Source organism: Leptodactylus fuscus, chromosome 8, assembly GCF_031893055.1.
Source record: "Leptodactylus fuscus isolate aLepFus1 chromosome 8, aLepFus1.hap2, whole genome shotgun sequence".
In the NCBI taxonomy this organism is placed as follows: domain Eukaryota; kingdom Metazoa; phylum Chordata; class Amphibia; order Anura; family Leptodactylidae; genus Leptodactylus; species Leptodactylus fuscus.
This window is the reverse complement of record NC_134272.1, coordinates 41,878,452-41,896,895: the sequence shown is the minus strand read 5'-3', so window position 1 is coordinate 41,896,895 and position 18,444 is coordinate 41,878,452. Positions and strand designations below refer to the sequence as shown.

Below are 18,444 nucleotides of genomic sequence, written 5' to 3'. Positions count from 1 at the left end.
GCAAATGAGACTGCAGTCAGCCATCTGAATAGCAATGTCTTCCAGAAGTATTATGGGACTGAGACATGGAGAATTTTCTGTAAATGCATTTTTTTTCCCCCCAGACTTCCACAACAGCAGTAATCTGGAGGTATCCCTGCCCTCAGGGACAGGAAATGACACCATTTAAATAGATCCCTCCTCGAACCACCTTCAGTCATTTCCTATCAAATCAAATAGGCTTTATTGGCACGTGGATATTTGGCATTACCAAAGCTAGTAAAGTGTGTGTGGTGGGGGGGGGGGGTAGTTGGAGTCGAGGGGGAGAGTAGGGGGTGGGGGGCTGATTTGGGGTATAACAGTCTCATCTTCCTCATAGTTGGTGACCGCTATATGGGGAGGTGGGGTGGGGCGGGGCGGATGGTTTGGGGTATAACAGTCTGTGGAGTCTCATCTTCCTCTGGTTTGGTGACAGCTGAACACATATTGAGCAGCGATCTCCACAGTGTCCTCTTCTTCTCCCAGTAGGATGTAGAGTTTCCTCTTCTCGTCTGCAGATATGAAATCTGGGATGTGGGCAGAGAGTCTTTGGAAGTAGACGGCCCTCATTGCTGAGTATTTGGTGCAGTGTAGCAGGAAGTGGGTCTCGTCTTCTAGGACCCCCTGGTCACAGTGCTGGCACAGTCTGTTCTCCCGTGGTTTGTACGTCTGCCTGTGTCGCCCCGTCTCCATCTCCAGGTTGTGGGCGCTCAGTCTGTACCGGCTCAGGGTCTGTCTGTGTTTGGGGTGGCGTATTCTCTCCAGGTAGGTGGCCATGGTGTAGTCCCTTTGCAGTGACTGGTACACAGTGAGTTTCTTGGAGTTATTTATTGCGCTTCTCCATTCTCCGATGTACCGCTCTTTGTCTCTATCAATGACTCCTTTTATTTGAGCCTTGTTCAGGGCATGTTGGGGGTTTTGGCTTGGCAGATGGCTGATGCTTGGTTGGGGGGGTATCAGTTTTTCTTGGGGCTCTGTGGCTCAGCCAGGCTTGGTGGTGGTAAGAGCCAGGACTGCTGCCCTGTATGTGAGTCCAGAATGATAGCGCCCTCTTCTGCATGGTGAGCCATAGGGGGAGTCTGCCTAGCTCTGCCCTGCAGGCCATGTTGGAGGTGCTGCGGTGGACATGGAGGAGGTATTTGCAGAACTCCAGGTGGAACGTCTCTGTTGGGCTGGAATCCCACTTTGACTGGTCTGGGTAGGTGGCTGGGCACCAAACCTCACTGCCATAGAGAAGGATCGGAGCAATGACTGCGTCAAATATCTTCAGCCAGACCCTCACCGGTGGTTTGAGGTGGTACAGTTGTCTTCTGATGGCGTAGAAAGCTCTGCAGGCTTTTCCTTTCAGGGTTTCTATTGCTGCTTTGAAGCTTCCTGATTGGCTGAGCTCCAGCCCCAGGTAGGTGTAGCTGTTGGTTTTCTCCAGTGTGGAGCCGTTCAGTGTGAATTATGGGGTGGTGGAGGCTTTATTGTGGCCCTTCTTCTGAAATACCAGGACTTTGGTCTTCTTCTGGTTGATGGGTAGGGCCCATGTGGTGCTGAATTTTTCCAGCACTGACAGGCTTTCTTGGAGATCTTTCTCGGTGGGGGACAGGAGTAGGAGGTCATCGGTGTATAGCAGGAACTTCACCTCCCGATTGTTAAGGATGAGGCCTGAGGTTGGTAAGGCCTCCAGGGCTGTAGCCAGTTCATTGATGTAAATGTTGAAGAGCGTTGGGCTCAGGCTACAGCCTTGTCTGAACCCTCGGGCCTGTTGGAAGTATGCTGTCCTTTTTCCATTCACCTTCACACTGCACTGGTTTCCGGTGCAGGAGCTCTTGATGACGTCGTACGTTCTTCCTGCTATTCCACTCTCTAGGAGTTTCAGGAGCAGGCCTGCATGCCATACTGAATCAAACGCCTTCTTAAAGTCCACGAAGCAGGCGAATATCTTGCCTCTTCTGGTGTTGTGGACGTGCGTCTTGATGAGGCTGTGCAGGTTGTAGATATGGTCTGTGGTGCGGTGGTTTGGCATGAACCCTGCTTGGCTCTTGCTGAGGACCCCTTGTTGTGTGAGGAAGGTGAGGATTCTGTCATTGATGATACTGTTGAACAGTTTCCCCAGCGAGCTGCTGACACAGATCCCTCTGTAGTTGTTGGGGTCGTATTGGTCTCCATTCTTGTAGATGGGGGTTATGAGGCCTTTGTTCCAGTCTTGGGGGAAGTGTCCAGCATTGAGCACGAGGGTGAATAGCTTTGCCAGTGCCGCGTGTATTGCTGGAGGGCTGTATTTGATCATCTCTGGTAGGATGCCGTGAGGGCCGCTGGCCTTTTTGCCTTTCAGCAAGGCAATTCTTTCCTGTATGTCTTTTATGGTGATTGGCGAGTCCAGGGGGTCCTGGAAGTCTTTGATGACTTTCTCCATATCCCTCAGTTTGGTGGTTATCTGTTGCTTTTCTGGGGTTAGGTCTTCTTCTGGGATGTTTTTGTAGAGACCTCTGAAGTAGTTGAGCCAGATATTGCCATTTTGGATGTGGAGGGAGTTTTTCTTTGGCTTTGTGCCCATATGGTGCCAGGTCTCCCAGAATGAGCTGTCCTGGAGGGAGTCCTCTAGTTGCTCTATTTTGTGGGAGAGGTACCTCTGTTTCTTCTCTCTGAGGGTGCCTTTGTATTGCTTGCATAGATTACTTCCCTCGCCTCTCTGTTGTTGGGGTCTCTGTGTTTCTGGTTGGAGGCTGCCCTTAGAGAACGGCGTAGAGCCTTGCAGTTGCTGTCAAACCATTTGTGAGACTGTTTGTTAGTCGGTCTCTTGGGCTTTGTCTGTTTCAGGCCTGCTAGTTCTGCTGTGGTGTACGTGATGTTATTGAAGTCCTTCACTACTCGGGTGACCCCTTGTTGGTCTGGCTGGAGGGAACTCATATAGAAGTTTGTGAGCAGTTCCTTGATTTCGGGTTGGTTAGCCACATTAGTGTATTCGGTGGCTCGGTGACTGGCCCATTTAAAGGATGGTGGCAGGTTGTAGAGACCAATCTGGTGGGGCTGCTGTGTGAGGGGCTTGTCAATGGATCTCATGTACAGCAGGATCTGATTGTGGTCTGACAGGTGTGTCTCAGGGGTGACTATGAGAGCATGTATGTCTTCTGGGTCTGCGTCTGTGATGACATAGTCCACCACGCTGTTGCCAACGTGGGAGTTTAGTGTGAAGTGTCCCTGAGAGTCCCCTCTGGTACGCCCGTTCATTATGTACAGTCCCAGACTCCGGCACAGGTTCAGCATCTGTCTCCCGCTCTTGTTGACGACTATGTCATAGCTATTTCTTCTTCTCTGTGCAGTCTCCAGGTGGTGGACCTCGCCTACCGGGATGTGCTGGTTTCAATCAGAGGACAGGAAGTCTTTCTCTGTGCCAGTCCTAGCGTTTAGGTCGCCGCAGATCAGCACTCTGCCTTGGGACTGGAACTGGGCAGATTCCCTTTGTAGGACCTCATAGATGTCTGGGTTGTGGTAGGGGAACTCTGATGGGGGGATGTATACTGCACAGAGATAGATGTCGTGTTGGCCGTTGAGGATGGAGTTGCTTATTTTTATCCACATGTGGTTGTCACCGCGTTTAATGGCTTTCACATGTTCTTTAAGCTCCTCCTTGAACCATATTAGTATGCCTCCTGAGTGGCGGCCTAGTTTGGTGGTCTTGCTTTTCTGGGCAGTGACAGAGAATTCATTGTAACCCATGGGTGTTAGGGATTCATCTTCTGCCCGGGTCCATGTCTCTAGGAGGATTTGGATGTCGATATTTTTTATTCTGTCTATAAAGTCTGGATCGTTTGGTTTGGATCCAAAGGCTGAGGCGTTCAGCCCTTGGATATTCCAGCTACTGATAGTCAGTGGTGTCATCTTTGGTGGGTATACTTTGTAATGAGCTGTCCTGCAGAGGACGGGCTGGGTTCTTGACTGGTGACCATGTTGTGGATCCCAGTCTGGATCAGTGTGTTGCACAGGGTGCCGAACATGGTTCTTATCTCCTCCATGAACCATTCCGCTAGCGAGAAAAAGAAGTGACATGCCCTTTCATTCGGCGGCTGAGACAGGCGCAGCGTGGGACTCACACCCTTGTGAACGTACCATTATTATTATTATTGTTTTTATTTTTCAGTGTTTTAAGCCTTTGTCAACGTAAGGGCTCGTTCACACAATGGAAAAGTTGGGCCTAAACAATGTCTCAAGTCGCGGAACGCTGCGGCTGACTCAGCTCGCAGAATCCATAGCAAGATAGGACATGTCGCTTCTTTTTTCCGCTACTAGCTAATTGAAGTCAATGGGAGACTTTTTTCAGGCGGATTTTGAGGCAGATTCCACATCAAAATCTGCCTTCTAGAAACTCCATGTGAACATACCCTAAGTGTAAATTGAGATGGTAAAAAAATAAATAAATCATATTTTATTGGCATAATCAAAGTTAAAATCAATTAAAAACACAATGGATCAAACTAGTGGTTTATAAAGAAGTATCACATCCACGAATATGAGCTGAGTATAATAGATAAAAATCCTATATAACCAGTAAGTATCAGCCTGAAAAATTATGACAACTGACCATATGTGCCAATGTGCAATACATGTGCATGTATCTGCGTGGTTTAAAGTGCAAAAGTACATACAGTCCTATGAAAAAGTTTGGGCACCCCTATTAATCTTAATCATTTTTTGTTCTAAATATTTTGGTGTTTGCAACAGCCATTTCAGTTTGATATATCTAATAACTGATGGACACAGTAATATTTCAGGATTGAAATGAGGTTTATTATACTAACAGAAAATGTGCAATATGCATTAAACCAAAATTTGACCGGTGCAAAAGTATGGGCACCCTTATCATTTTATTGATTTGAATTCCCCTAACTACTTTTTACTGACTTACTGAAGCACAAAATTGGTTTTGTAACCTCAGTGAGCTTTGAACTTCATAGCCAGATGTATCCAATCATAAGAAAAGGTATTTAAGGTGGCCAATTGCAAGTTGATCTCCTATTTGAATCTCCTCTGAAGAGTGGCATCATGGGCTACTCAAAACAACTCTCAAATGATCTGAAAACAAAGATTGTTCAACATAGTTGTTCAGGGGAAGGATACAAAAAGTTGTCTCAGAGATTTAACCTGTCAGTTTCCACTGTGAGGAACATAGTAAGGAAATGGAAGACCACAGGGACAGTTCTTGTTAAGCCCAGAAGTGGCAGGCCAAGAAAAATATCAGAAAGGCAGAGAAGAAGAATGGTGAGAACAGTCAAGGACAATCCACAGACCACCTCCAAAGAGCTGCAGCATCATCTTGCTGCAGATGGTGTCACTGTGCATCGGTCAGCAATACAGTGCACTTTGCACAAATAGAAGCTGTATGGGAGAGTGATGAGAAAGAAGCCGTTTCTGCACGTACGCCACAAATAGAGTTGCCTGAGGTATGAAAAAGCACATTTGGACAAGGCAGCTTCATTTTGGAAACAAAAATTGAGTTGTTTGGTTATAAAAAAAAGGCGTTATGCATGGCGTCCAAAAAGAAACAGCATTCCAAGAAAAACACATGCTACCCACTGTAAAATTTGGTGGAGGTTCCATCATGCTTTGGGGCTGTGTGGCCAATGCCGGCATCGGGAATCTTGTTAAAGTTGAGAGTCGCATGGATTCCACTCAGTATCAGCAGATTCTTGAGAATAATGTTCAAGAATCAGTGACGAAGTTGAAGTTACGCCGGGGATGGATATTTCAGCAAGACAATGATCCAAAACACCGCTCCAAATCCTCAGGCATTCATGCAGAGGAACAATTACAATGTTCTGGAATGGCCATCCCAGTCCCCAGACCTGAATATCATTGAACATCTGTGGGATGATTTGAAGCGGGCTGTCCATGCTCGGCGACCATCTAACTTAACTGAACTTGAATTGTTTGTCCAAAATACCTTTATCCAGGATCCAGGAACTGATTAAAAGCTACAGGAAGCGACTAGAGGCTGTTATCTTTGCAAAAGGAGGATCTACTAAATATTAATGTCACTTTTCTGTTGAGGTGCCCATACTTTTGCACCGGTCAAATTTTGGTTTAATGCATATTGCACATTTTCTGTTAGTACAATAAACCTCATTTCAATCCTGAAATATTACTGTGTCCATCAGTTATTAGATATATCAAACTGAAATGGCTGCTGCAAACACCAAAATATTTAGAACTAAAAATGATGAAGATTAATAGGGGTGACCAAACTTTTTCATAGGACTGTAGCTATAAATAGAAATGGCCCATAAAACAAGAACAAAATGACAAAAAATAATCAATATACATCATATATTTTATTAGGTGGTGCCCACTCATCTTTTTCTATTTATGAGCTTGGTATTGCAGCTAAGTCACATTGAAGAGTACATAGTTGAGCTACAATATCATACACAGTCTGTAGACAGGCGTGGCAATGTTTTTGAAATGAAAATGAAAATCCTACACTAGAATGAAACTGGACTTGCAGTACCTTTTCTAGCCACTATTCAAGACCTTGAGCTGTGCTAGTTTCAATAGATTGAGATTTCTTTGAAGAAATTATCTAATTTTTAAAGAAAATGGCTGCAGTCCATCTAGGCCTGTTAATTATCTAATTTGGAACTCTGCAACATACTCTTATGAGGACCCTTTAATGTCCCCAACAGTCTAGACTGATGCTTTCTGACTCTATTTTTTGCTCGGCCTCCTGACTTCTTGTAAGTCATACATTCCAAACCTTGGTACCAATAAAAAGTACAACTTGCCCTTCAGATAATGAGCCCGGACATATCTCTGTAAACAATACAGAAAAAAGTTATAGAATTTAGTATCCCCAGAAAAATCGTTCACTTTTCAAAAGTAAAAGCAATAAGACCTAATAAGCCCAAAATAAATGTTTTCTCCGATATCATAATGACACATCAGATAAAGTTGCCATGTTATTTTTGATGCAGAGTGAACGTCGTAAAAACAAAACGCAAAAAATTCTGATGGCATTGTAGTTTTTTTCACATGGACCCTCCCCCCAAAAAAACCGTTAATACTAATCAAAACATTATGTATCCCAAAATGGCGCATGTGACTGGTGACCAAAATCTGTATTGCACAATGTCAAACATCACAATGTGATACCTTAGGCAATCATTGAATTGTTTTGTAGCCATGTAGCACCAGCTTAAATAGATTTGATTCTCTAGAAAATAAACAAATTTATGAAATGTGGGGAAATTATGAATGTTTTATATTTCTAGTCACTAAAATTACATTACGTTTTCAGGAAGGGCACTTCCGGCTCAAAGCGTACGCTAATGGACTTGACATCATGGGTTATCATTCCTTTCCTATTTGGCAGTATCGGTATTTACGGACTGTTCAGACTCTTGCAGAGGCTACGTAGTAGTGCTTATGTCCAAGATGCTGCTGTCGTCATTACTGGTGCTACATCTGGATTGGGAAAAGGTAAGACATTGGTACTTGCATATAAAGACTCTTATTGCCAACACTCATACAGAACTATACAAAATGCAGAGACTGTCAATTCTACACCTATGTTTGCTGTTTACATCTCTATATCTGAATACAAATGGCACTTATTCCCAATCCTCTGGATAGAAGTTAATGTCAGATTACTGGAGGTTTAATTACTGGAACTCCCAACACTCAGGAAAGAGGCATTCTGACTGCTCCATATCAATGAAATATTTATCTTTGTACCGTATTAACCAGTGGAAATGAAAACACCATATACACTCACCGGCCACTTTATTAGGTACACCATGCTAGTAACGGGTTGGACCCCCTTTTGCCTTCAGAACTGCCTCAATTCTTCGTGGCATAGATTCAACAAGGTGCTGGAAGCATTCCTCAGAGATTTTGGTCCATATTGACATGATGGCATCACACAGTTGCCGCAGATTTGTCGGCTGCACATCCATGATGCGAATCTCTCGTTCCACCACATCCCAAAGATGCTCTATTGGATTGAGATCTGGTGACTGTGGAGGCCATTGGAGTACAGTGAACTCATTGTCATGTTCAAGAAACCAGTCTGAGATGATTCCAGCTTTATGACATGGCGCATTATCCTGCTGAAAGTAGCCATCAGATGTTGGGTACATTGTGGTCATAAAGGGATGGACATGGTCAGCAACAATACTCAGGTAGGCTTTGGCGTTGCAACGATGCTCAATTGGTACCAAGGGGCGCAAAGAGTGCCAAGAAAATATTCCCCACACCATGACACCACCACCACCAGCCTGAACCGTTGATACAAGGCAGGATGGATCCATGCTTTCATGTTGTTGACGCCAAATTCTGACCCTACCATCTGAATGTCGCAGCAGAAATCGAGACTCATCAGACCAGGCAACGTTTTTCCAATCTTCATTTGTCCAATTTCAATGAGCTTGTGCAAATTGTAGCCTCAGTTTCCTGTTCTTAGCTGAAAGGAGTGGCACCCGGTGTGGTCTTCTGCTGCTGTAGCCCATCTGCCTCAAAGTTCGCGTACTGTGCGTTCAGAGATGCTCTTCTGGCTACCTTGGTTGTAACGGGTGGCTATTTGAGTCACTGTTGTCTTTCTATCAGCTCGAACCAGTCTGGCCATTCTCCTCTGACCTCTGGCATCAACAACGCATTTCCGCCCACAGAACTGCCGCTCACTGGATGTTTTTTCTTTTTCGGACCATTCTCTGTAAACCCTAGAGATGGTTGTGCGTGAAAATCCCAGTAGATCAGAAGTTTCTGAAATACTCAGACCAGCCCTTCTGGCACCAACAACCATGCCACGTTCAAAGGCACTCAAATCACCTTTCTTCCCCATACTGATGCTCGGTTTGAACTGCAGGAGATTGTCTTGATCATGTCTACATGCCTAAATGCACTGAGTTGCCGCCATGTGATTGGCTGATTAGAAATTAAGTGTTAACGAGCAGTTGGACAGGTGTACCTAATAAAGTGGCCGGTGAGTGTAAATGAAGTGCTGGTGTGCATACGTGGCCAACGCTTCATTCAGTTCTATGAGGCGATCATCATCTGCTGCTTGATAAAAACTGTTAAAACACACACTTTATTAAATATTAATTAAAAATAATGTAAACTGAGCTCCTGATCTCGTTTTACCATTGCTCAGCTGTAATTCTGGTGTTTAGTTACTGTTGGCAATCGCATTGAAAAAAGAGATCAGAGAAGGAGATTGGTGAGTTGCTTCAGAGCATTTTCAGAGATGGGGAGCCAGGGGGTTACTCTATGGCCGAAGTTCCCCTGATCTTCTCAAGTTTTGCTGCTGAAAGTTATCACCTTTCTCCCCATCTCTAAAAATACTCTGAAGTGACTAACCAATCTCCTTCGATGTGACTGCCGGCAATAAACTAAGCATTGGCTATACTGGCGATTACAGTAAGGACAATAGGGGAAGGAGCTCAACAGATCCTCTATACATTTATTATATAATATATGTAATATATGCTTCTCCTATTAGGATCACCGGTAATGCTGATGTTTAGTTATTGACTGCAATCGCATTGAAGGAGATTGTGGGGTTGCGTCAGAGCATTTTCAGACAGTGGGAGCTAGGGGTTACCTTAAGAAAGTTATTAAAGTTAAGTGTAGATAGTGTGCTATCAAGTAGTGAAGTTAGGGTCCCACTCCAATAGTATAATCTGCAATTTCAGTGTTTTATTAACACACATAACAAGGTGTAGAGCAACGTTTCGGCTGTATTTTATGGCCTTCATCAGACTCAAGAAAAGAAAATTCGGTAGAAATATTCACACTATCAGGTACTTGAAAGAGACTGCAAAACTTAGGCAGATAAGAACGGTCAGTCAAGGGTTAATAGCCCAGATGGGGGGTATGCTGTACTGCCATAAGCTCCTTGTGACAGAGTAATGGCGCATACAGGAAGGTGGTGGTCTCAGGAGTAGATGGGCACGGTTGAAGTCCCACACATGTGCAGTCGGGTCTGCGGGTTCGGGCAGAGCCGACTGCGCATGCTCTGTCGGCCGTTTTGCAGTGGTCTGTTACACAATTTCAACCACGTATAGTGCAGCGTTAGATGCCTACACAAAGCTGAAAATTAGAAGATGATGCAGGGAGGAGTGAACAGGAGTCACTAAGGGGCGGCGAGCAGTTGATGACACTGGTGTGCTTTTGGAGCACATGGGGGAGCATAATGTGCATATCAAAGAAACGCTTCTTTTACAGAAATGTCGAACACAACAGAATGAGAGGTAGAAGTAGAATAGCCTTTTTAAAGGGATTCTATCATTCAATTACTGCGCATGCCCGCCGGCCACGAGAAAATGGCCACTTACAATACAGGGTGGCCATAAAATAACCTCAGGTATTTGGAGTCATGTGCATCTCTAGTGAGATGCTGCGCACTTCCAACGTGATGCGGTCTTTGAGGTCAGGCAGGGTTTCGACATTCCCCTGATAAACACGCTTCTTCAAGTGTCCCCACATTATCCCCTGGTGGGGGAGTTTTGGTATTAAATTTTTTTTCATGCCGTCCGTTTCCCTATGCCTTGATTAGCACACATACAAATTTTCAGGCAATTCCGTCCATTGGGTCAGCCTGCACATGACTCCAAACACCTGAGGTTATTTTATGGCCACCCTGTACTATGTAAGCGGCCATTTTTCTTGTGGCCACGAGCATGCGCAGTCGGATTGCCCTAGGCCCGAGGCCTGGAAGTTACAAGCCGTCACCGGAAGAAGACGCGGTGAAGACCTTGCTGCTGAAGAAGAGGAGGCGGCACTGGAGAGAGTTCTTTCGAAGCACTGGACCCGCCCCCAGTGCTGCGAAAGAACATACCGAGAAAAACCGGGATTTTAGACGAGCAATGGCTTGGAGAAGACAGTGAAAGGTAGGAGATGAATAGCCGTTCTTAAGGCTATTCCGACGTGTTAGAAAAAAAGTGAATGATAGGATCCCTTTAAAGTCTATTCCAATGTGTCTTTGCTTCAATCGTCATTTTCTAATGATAGATTACCTTTCCCCTTCCCCCATGAAACCCAATTTTTTTAATTTCACAATCTAATATTTATAAAATCTGAGAAGTGGTTGTGGGGTCAAAATAATCATTATACCCCTTGATAAATTCTTTAAAGAGGACCTTTCATCAGATTGGGCACAGGCAGTTCTATATACTGCTGGAAAGCTGACCGTGCGCTGAATTCAGTGCACTGCCAGCTTTCCAACAGTATATAGATCTGCCTGTGCCCAATCTGATGAAAGGTCCGAAATGCTTTTTTTTAATGGTCCATTCACTGTCCGCGAGGGAAAAATCGCCTGGCATTTTCTGAAGGGTTTTTTTTTTTTTTTTTTTTTTTTTTTTACCAAAAACCGCTCCAAAAATTGCTTCCTAATTAGGAAGTGTTTTTTTCCAGACCAAATTAAGCCACACGTAATTCACGTGTGAACTTAGCCTAAATCAGGGGTGCTCATTACATCGATCGCGATCTACTAGTAGATCGCAAAGGACGTATGGGTCGATCGCGGGATGCAGGGATCCCCGGTGTCTGCTTGTTCACAGTGCAGACTGAGAGTCATCTCCGGACACTGGAAGGCGGGGCAGCAGCAGCCAGTGTCCAGAGATAACGCTCAGCCTGCGCTGTGAAGAAGCAGACAGCGGGGATCCCTGGGCGGCCATAGAACGCCGCTGTCTCCTGCTGTCACGATCCGCCTGGCCCGGCCCTGCCCACAGACACGCCCGGCCCCGCCCTAGTAGATCTTTTGCCTTGGTCAGCTAATAAAGTAGCTCACACGCTGAAAAAGTGTGAGCACCCCTGGCCTAAAGTGTTAACCTTAGATTTTGCTGTTACTTCCATGGGGTTGCCAGGAATAAAGTACTATATGGCTGTACCTGTATCAGTACAATAGTATATTACTGGCAAGTATAGAAGGTTATAAGGTTATACTAAAGCAAGTACTAGTACACAGCATATGGATAAACCAGTGTTTCCACATGATGTATTTAGCATAGTCAGCAGTCCTGTGTGCTCCCTCTGGTGCTTCATATTCTGTCCATTGGCCAAATAGAGTGTAGTGTGTCCATGAAGTACATGGACACATTTTAAAGAACATTTTGAGTCTGGAAAACCCATTTAGGGTACATCCCCATGTATACATTTTATGCATCATATTTATTCTGCCAGGGAACCTCCTGCAATCTTGCTGTAGCTTCTGTAGCTTTCCTGGCCCCTACACAATGTACAGTGCTGTTCTAGTTCTGGTACCCTGTGGCCTCTGCAAACAGCTGATTACAGTGGTGTCAAGACTCTGACCTCTGCTATTCTAATATTAAGATATCTTAAGGATAGGTCATTAATAATCTACTGCTGGACAGTCCCTTTAAATGTCATATTTTCTGTTAACTTTTCAGAATGTGCAAAAGTGTTTTATAAAGCTGGTGCTCAGCTTGTACTCTGTGGCCGCAATGAAGAAGGGCTGAAGGATCTAATCAACGAGTTATGTTGCATTAGAAAAGGATCCATTCAGGTTTGTGTGATTCAGAATTTTTTTTTTTTTTTTTTTTTTAGAGAAACAGATGCCATCCATTGCACCCATAACAGATGGCCAAAGCAATTTGATTGCTCAGTTGTTGTGTTTTTTTTTTTTTTTTTTTTTTTTTTAAATGAACCATAACTTTTTAGGTGTAATCAGTTTTTATTAAATTTTTCAAAAGAAAACAGGGTAAGTGCACAATACAGGATACAGGCAATGGTGTGAGCATCATAACAAAGCTTGTTCTGGACATACAAGTTTGAAACAGGCAAGGGAAGAGCAAAACAGGAGTAAGAGAAAGAGGAAAGAGGGAGACGAAAAGACACGGGGGAACATACAGACATCAAATGGTGAAACGAGAGGAAAGGGCAGAGGTCAACCATAACTTTTTTTTTTTTTTAATTATAATCTAGATTAGAAACTATATAATATAAATACAACATATAGTCATTAGAAAAACACAGTGCACCCTCTTTGACTTTACGTATCTGAAGGGAATTAAATGAAAATGCAGTATAATCGGTAGGCATGATGTGGTAGAGCAGGAAGAGCTGAGCAGGTTGAAATATATTTGTCATTTGTTTGTATCTATCTCTCTAGATCTGCTTTGCTATGCTTAGAAATAATAAATGAATCGGGAGGATGGTACTTTCAGTGATTGACAGCCATCTCTGTATGCACACGGGTACATGGAGGGCTGTCAGTCATTGATGGGACCACCCTATTGACTCAATTATTATTTCAAGCATAGAAAAACAGATCGATAATTGACAATCAATGATAAATCTTGTCCCACTAGATCATAACTATGAATCAATTTATAGTAAATAGGTTTCTCAAAATGAAAATATGTGAAAGCGACAAAAGTTAACTTTAATATACTTACCTGGCAGGGGAGATTCCATGAACACCAAGGTGGCTCTCCCGGGGTGAGGCTCATCCATCGCACTCCGGGTGTGCTGACCCCTGCGATTTCCCCAAATGCGGGAAACTCGACTGCATAATTTGTGGTAGTGGGGGACTGCGTTCGCGCTTAAAAAAAAAAAAAAAAGTTAACTTTAATAGTGTCCTGTCATCTGTACTACTTGTGTAAAGGGCAAATTATATATCAATCTGCTCAACTCCTTGTAATCTGCAATATAACCTGCAGGCAGAATATTATATTTGAAAGGAATTTGTCACCATGAAAATATGTCTTCAACCAGGGCAAAGCCTGTTAAACGAGTAATCCATTAGCTATATCAGGTCCTAATTGTAAAAACAAAATGTGGTCCCTTTATAGACGCAGCCCAGGGCTGCACCTCTAATGAGGCAACGTGAGGCAGCCGCCTCAGGGCGGCAGTTTGGGAGGGGGCGGCAGCCACTGGACTTTTTTTTTTTGCCTAAACAGTATTAAAGTTCAAGGACCTTTGATGATGTCAGTGATGATGTCATCAAAGTTCCTTTTGAAATTCAGCATCTATCCAGGGTCTGCGTTAGGAGGAGGGGAGGAGAGGGGGGGGCTGCCGATCGCTGTTTGTAAAAGTTTCCCTGCACACATCAGCTTGCTGTGCCGCCCCTCCTCCTCAGCATCGGAGTGTGAGGGGAGAAGTTTCTTGCGATGTCACAGTTTATTCCATTGCCAGGCAGAGCTGCACAGGAGTTTACTCCATGTCCTCTGCACCCAGCAATTCAGCCAAAGGTAAGTATATATTCTTGGGTAAAATATGTGTATATGTTTTTACATTATGTGTCTTATATACTGTGTGAGTCCTGTATGTGTGTAGTATGTGTCCTGTATGTGTGTGTGTTGTATATGACTGTATGTGTGTGAGTAAATGGGTATATGTGTAAGTATATACAACTATCTATCTATCTATCTATCTATCTATCTATCTATCTATCTATCTATCTATCTGTCTATTTGTATTTGCTTCTATACATGTCTACCATTATACATACTAAAATTGTATTTTATAATGTGATGCTTAGGCCCGGTTCACATCTGCGTTCTTGTTTCCGTTCGGGAAGTCTGCTTGGACACTCCCCAAACAGAAACCTATATGCACCCCCTTGCATCATACCTTCAAACCGCCCTGTCTTGCTTGTGCTCCGAAAATTCCTCTTTCTCGCTCCCTGTAACCGCCTCCAGCGTCTCTCATCACCATTTCTTTTTTCTTTTTTTGGTAGAGTTGGAAGGGACCTCAAGGGCCATCGGGTCCAACCCCCTGCGAGTGCAGGTTTTCCTAAATCATCCCAGCTATATGTTTATCCAGATTCCGCTTGAAGATTTCCATTGATGGAGCGCCCACCACCTCCCGTGGCAGCCTATTCCACTCTCTCACTACCCTCACTGTCAGAAAGTTTTTCCTAATGTCTAATCTGTATCTCTTTCCCTTTAGTTTCATCCCATTGCTTCTTGTACTTCCTTGTGCTAATGAGAATAGGGTAGATCCCTCTGCACTGTGACTACCTTTCAGATATTTGTAGACTGCTATTAAATCTCCCCTCAGCCTTCTCTTCTGCAAACTAAACAATCCCAGTTCTTTTAGCCGCTCCTCATAGGACATGGTTTGCAGACCTTCCACCATTTTGGTTGCTCTTCTCTGGACTTGCTCCAATATATCGATGTCTTTCTTGAATTGAGGCGCCCAGAACTGTACACAGTATTCCAGGTGTGGTCTGACCAGGGAAGAGTACAGCGGAATAATGACCTCTCTTGATCTAGATTCAATGCTTGTCTTAATACATCCCAGAATTTTATTAGCCTTTTTTGCAGCAGCACCGCACTGTTGGCTCATGTTGAATTTGTGATCTACTATTATGCCCAAGTCCTTTTCCCCTATGCTATCACTAAGTTCTATTCCTCCCATACTATATATGTTTTTTACATTTCTGTTACCCAGATGTAGAACTTTGCATTTGTCCCTGTTAAATACCATTTTGTTGGCCTCAGCCCATTGTTCCAGTGTGTCTAAGTCCTTTTGAATACACTCTCTCTCCTCTCTAGTGTTGGCTATTCCTCCTATCTTCGTATCATCTGCAAATTTTATGAGTTCCCCCAATAATTCTATCGTCCAGATCATTTATAAAGATATTAAAAAGTACTGGGCCCAGAACAGAGCCCTGCGGCACCCCGCTTTTGACTTTCTTCCAGTTGGATGTGTAGCCATTTAGTATTACTCGTTGTGCCCGATCATTAAGCCAGTTGTGAATCCACCTAACTGATTTTTTGTCAAAGCCATACTTAATCATTTTTTCAATAAGAAGGTTATGTGATACTTTATCAAATGCCTTACTGAAGTCAAGATTCTTTTACCAAAATCCTTTTACCTTACTCTTTGCCTCTTTTGCAAGCTTCAATTCGTGTTCAGCCTTAGCTCCTTTGATGCTTGTCTTGCAGAGTCTGCAGACTGCTGTGTACTCTTCCTTAGGTATAGTTCCCATCTTCCACTTTTTGTATGTTTCCTTTTTAGCAGGTTATGTAATTTTTAGCAGTGTGCTTTCTTCGTCTGTCCACAAGAAAATGGCGCTCGGGCATGTACAGTAGCACTCGGAAGGGAGTGTCACTGCGCATGCCCAAGATTTCAATGTACAGGAGTGAGATGAGAGACGTTGGAGGCGGTTACAGGGGGAGAGGAGAAGGAATTTTAGGCGCGCACGCTAAAGAGGGGCCGGTTTAAAGGTATGACGCATGGGGGGTGCTCGGAGGAACGCCCAGGATACACAGACGGGCTCATTTACATATCGTTTTACTGGTATGTTATAAAATCGGGTGGGGGGGGTTCTTTAAAAACAGTAGCAACGACCCTCTGCAACCACTATTATGCCCCACAGCGGCTATGTAGCATAATAGAGTTGGGTGGGCAACTGGGGGGCATAATAGAGGTTTCAGGGGGCTGCTGGGGGACATTATATAGACGTACACCTTCCCCCCCCCCCCCTGATGCGGACGATCAAAAGATAAACCTTATTGCGGTACATCTGAGGTCCATTTTTGATCACTTTTTATGGCAAGGTGAACAAAAACAAAAATGCACTGTGGTCGCTACTAAAGCTCAGACATTGGACAGAATGTCAGCTATAGAGTAAATGTATGAAAGGGACTTTAGAAGAATATTCACAATTTCTGACATGTCTGTTTTAATAAATCATATTCTACATGAAATAATTCTGGAGCATATTTTCTTAGAACTCTTGAGTTGTGTTCTTTCACTGTTATTCCTCCTAGGAGTTTTAGTAAATAGACAACTGATCCCTTTCCCTGGTCACAAGGTCATGCCCCTACATAGTCTGACAGTGGCAGCCATGATCAGTCAATGTCCCTCTAACTTCTACCAGAATATTCTCCAGAATTGTTATTTCATAAAGTTTACTAAAACAGACATGTTAGTAAGAAGCGATGGGTCAAAAATATTTTGTAGCAGTAACTGAAGTATGGTCCTTTATTTCTATTTTGTACTCATATTAGCAGTTTTAGACCATAATCTTGTTTATTACCACATCATGAAGGACTGTAAAAGGTGTCAGGGTCTGGGGTTGCTAGGTGGGTTGGCATAGACACACAAGTCCAGTTTCTTTTAGTCCAAAACAAAGGTAGAGTTTATTTTCACTGAAAAGTATAGTGCAGCAACAAAAGGAAACCATACAAAAATAAATACCTGCTCGGCTAGGCTCTAACTAAACGTAGAATAGGTTACCTCTCCTAGAATAGCAGTAATCAAACAGCCAGTTGAATCACTCAGGACACAGCTCCAAAAATATGACCTCTCTGTTTGTTCTCCAGCCAAACTCTGCCCAAGGTCTGCTGCTGGAGTTGACTTCTTAAGCCTCCTTGATGAGGAGACTCTCTGCAGCTGAGTCGCTGCCGGAACCATTCCGGTGGGGGCAGTGAAATCATGCCAAGTAACACTCTGACACACATGGCTGAATTCATGTTGGGGTGCTTTTCAAGTGACAAACGCATTGTGAAAATCCTGGAGAGCAACCACTACTTGATTTTTCCAATCTTCGACCCCCAGTATAAAAAGATCTCGACTTTTATTCCGGTAGAGGGGAGGGCCAATCGCATTAATGATTGCCACAAGCCACTGGTACAGAATATGATGGAAATGTTTCCATCAACTCTCATTGGCGGCAGAGAGGAGAGTTCCTCCAAGAGGCTAACAACTACCATCCAGTCCACACCCACCAGGGGAACACTCTCCAAGGTCTGGGACACGTTAATGGCACCCCTTCGCCAAACTACCGCCACTGAGAGGCCTAGTGTCACCAGGAGGGACAAGTATAGGCGCATGTTGCGGGAGTATCTGGCCGACCACAGCCCTGTCCTCTCCGATCCCTCTGTGCCCTACCCTTATTGGGTCTCCAAGTTGGATTTGTGGCTGGAACTTGCACTGTACGCCTTGGAGGTCCTTTCCTGCCCTGCCGCCAGCGTGCTATCAGAAAGGGTCTTCAGCGCAGCCAGTGGCATCATCACAGATAAGCGCAGCTGGTTGTCAGCTGACAGTGCTGACTTTCATCAAAATGAACAGCCACTGGCCTGACCCATCATGTACATGTCCACAAGTGTCAGGCACCCCAAAATGAAGTTCCATGTGTGTGCTCAACCTCTCCAGTTCCTCCTCCTCCACCATCAGCGTTGCACAATTCTGCTCCTACTAGGTTCAATCCACCCTAATTCCCCAAACTCTGCTGGTTAGAGGCTCAACACACCCCAAGGGCCAAAAACACTGCTGGTTAGAGGCTCAACTCACCTCTAGGGCCAAAAACACTGCTGGTGCAAGGCTCAACTCACCCCAAGGGCCAAAAACACTGCTGGTGCATGGCTCAACTCACCTCAAGGGCCAAAAACACTGCTGGTTAGAGGCTCAACTCACCTCTAGGGCCAAAAACACTGCTGGTGCATGGCTCAACTCACCCCAAGGGCCAAAAACACT

The 18,444-nt window shown here is 44.3% G+C and overlaps 1 protein-coding gene and 1 non-coding gene across 2 annotated transcripts in view; both read left to right on the top strand.

The window, feature by feature from the left end:
• DHRS7B (dehydrogenase/reductase 7B) overlaps positions 1-18,444 on the top strand; it is a 40,369-nt gene that overhangs the window by 12,538 nt on the left and 9,387 nt on the right. Inside the window, exons 2-3 of the mRNA XM_075285166.1 lie at positions 7,298-7,479; positions 12,405-12,520. Coding sequence (XP_075141267.1) covers positions 7,298-7,479; positions 12,405-12,520 — 298 coding nt within the window. The remainder of the gene's footprint in view (positions 1-7,297; positions 7,480-12,404; positions 12,521-18,444) is intronic.
• LOC142217744 (U1 spliceosomal RNA) lies at positions 13,405-13,563 on the top strand. The gene has a single exon (XR_012717398.1). It is a non-coding gene; the product is annotated as a U1 spliceosomal RNA (small nuclear RNA).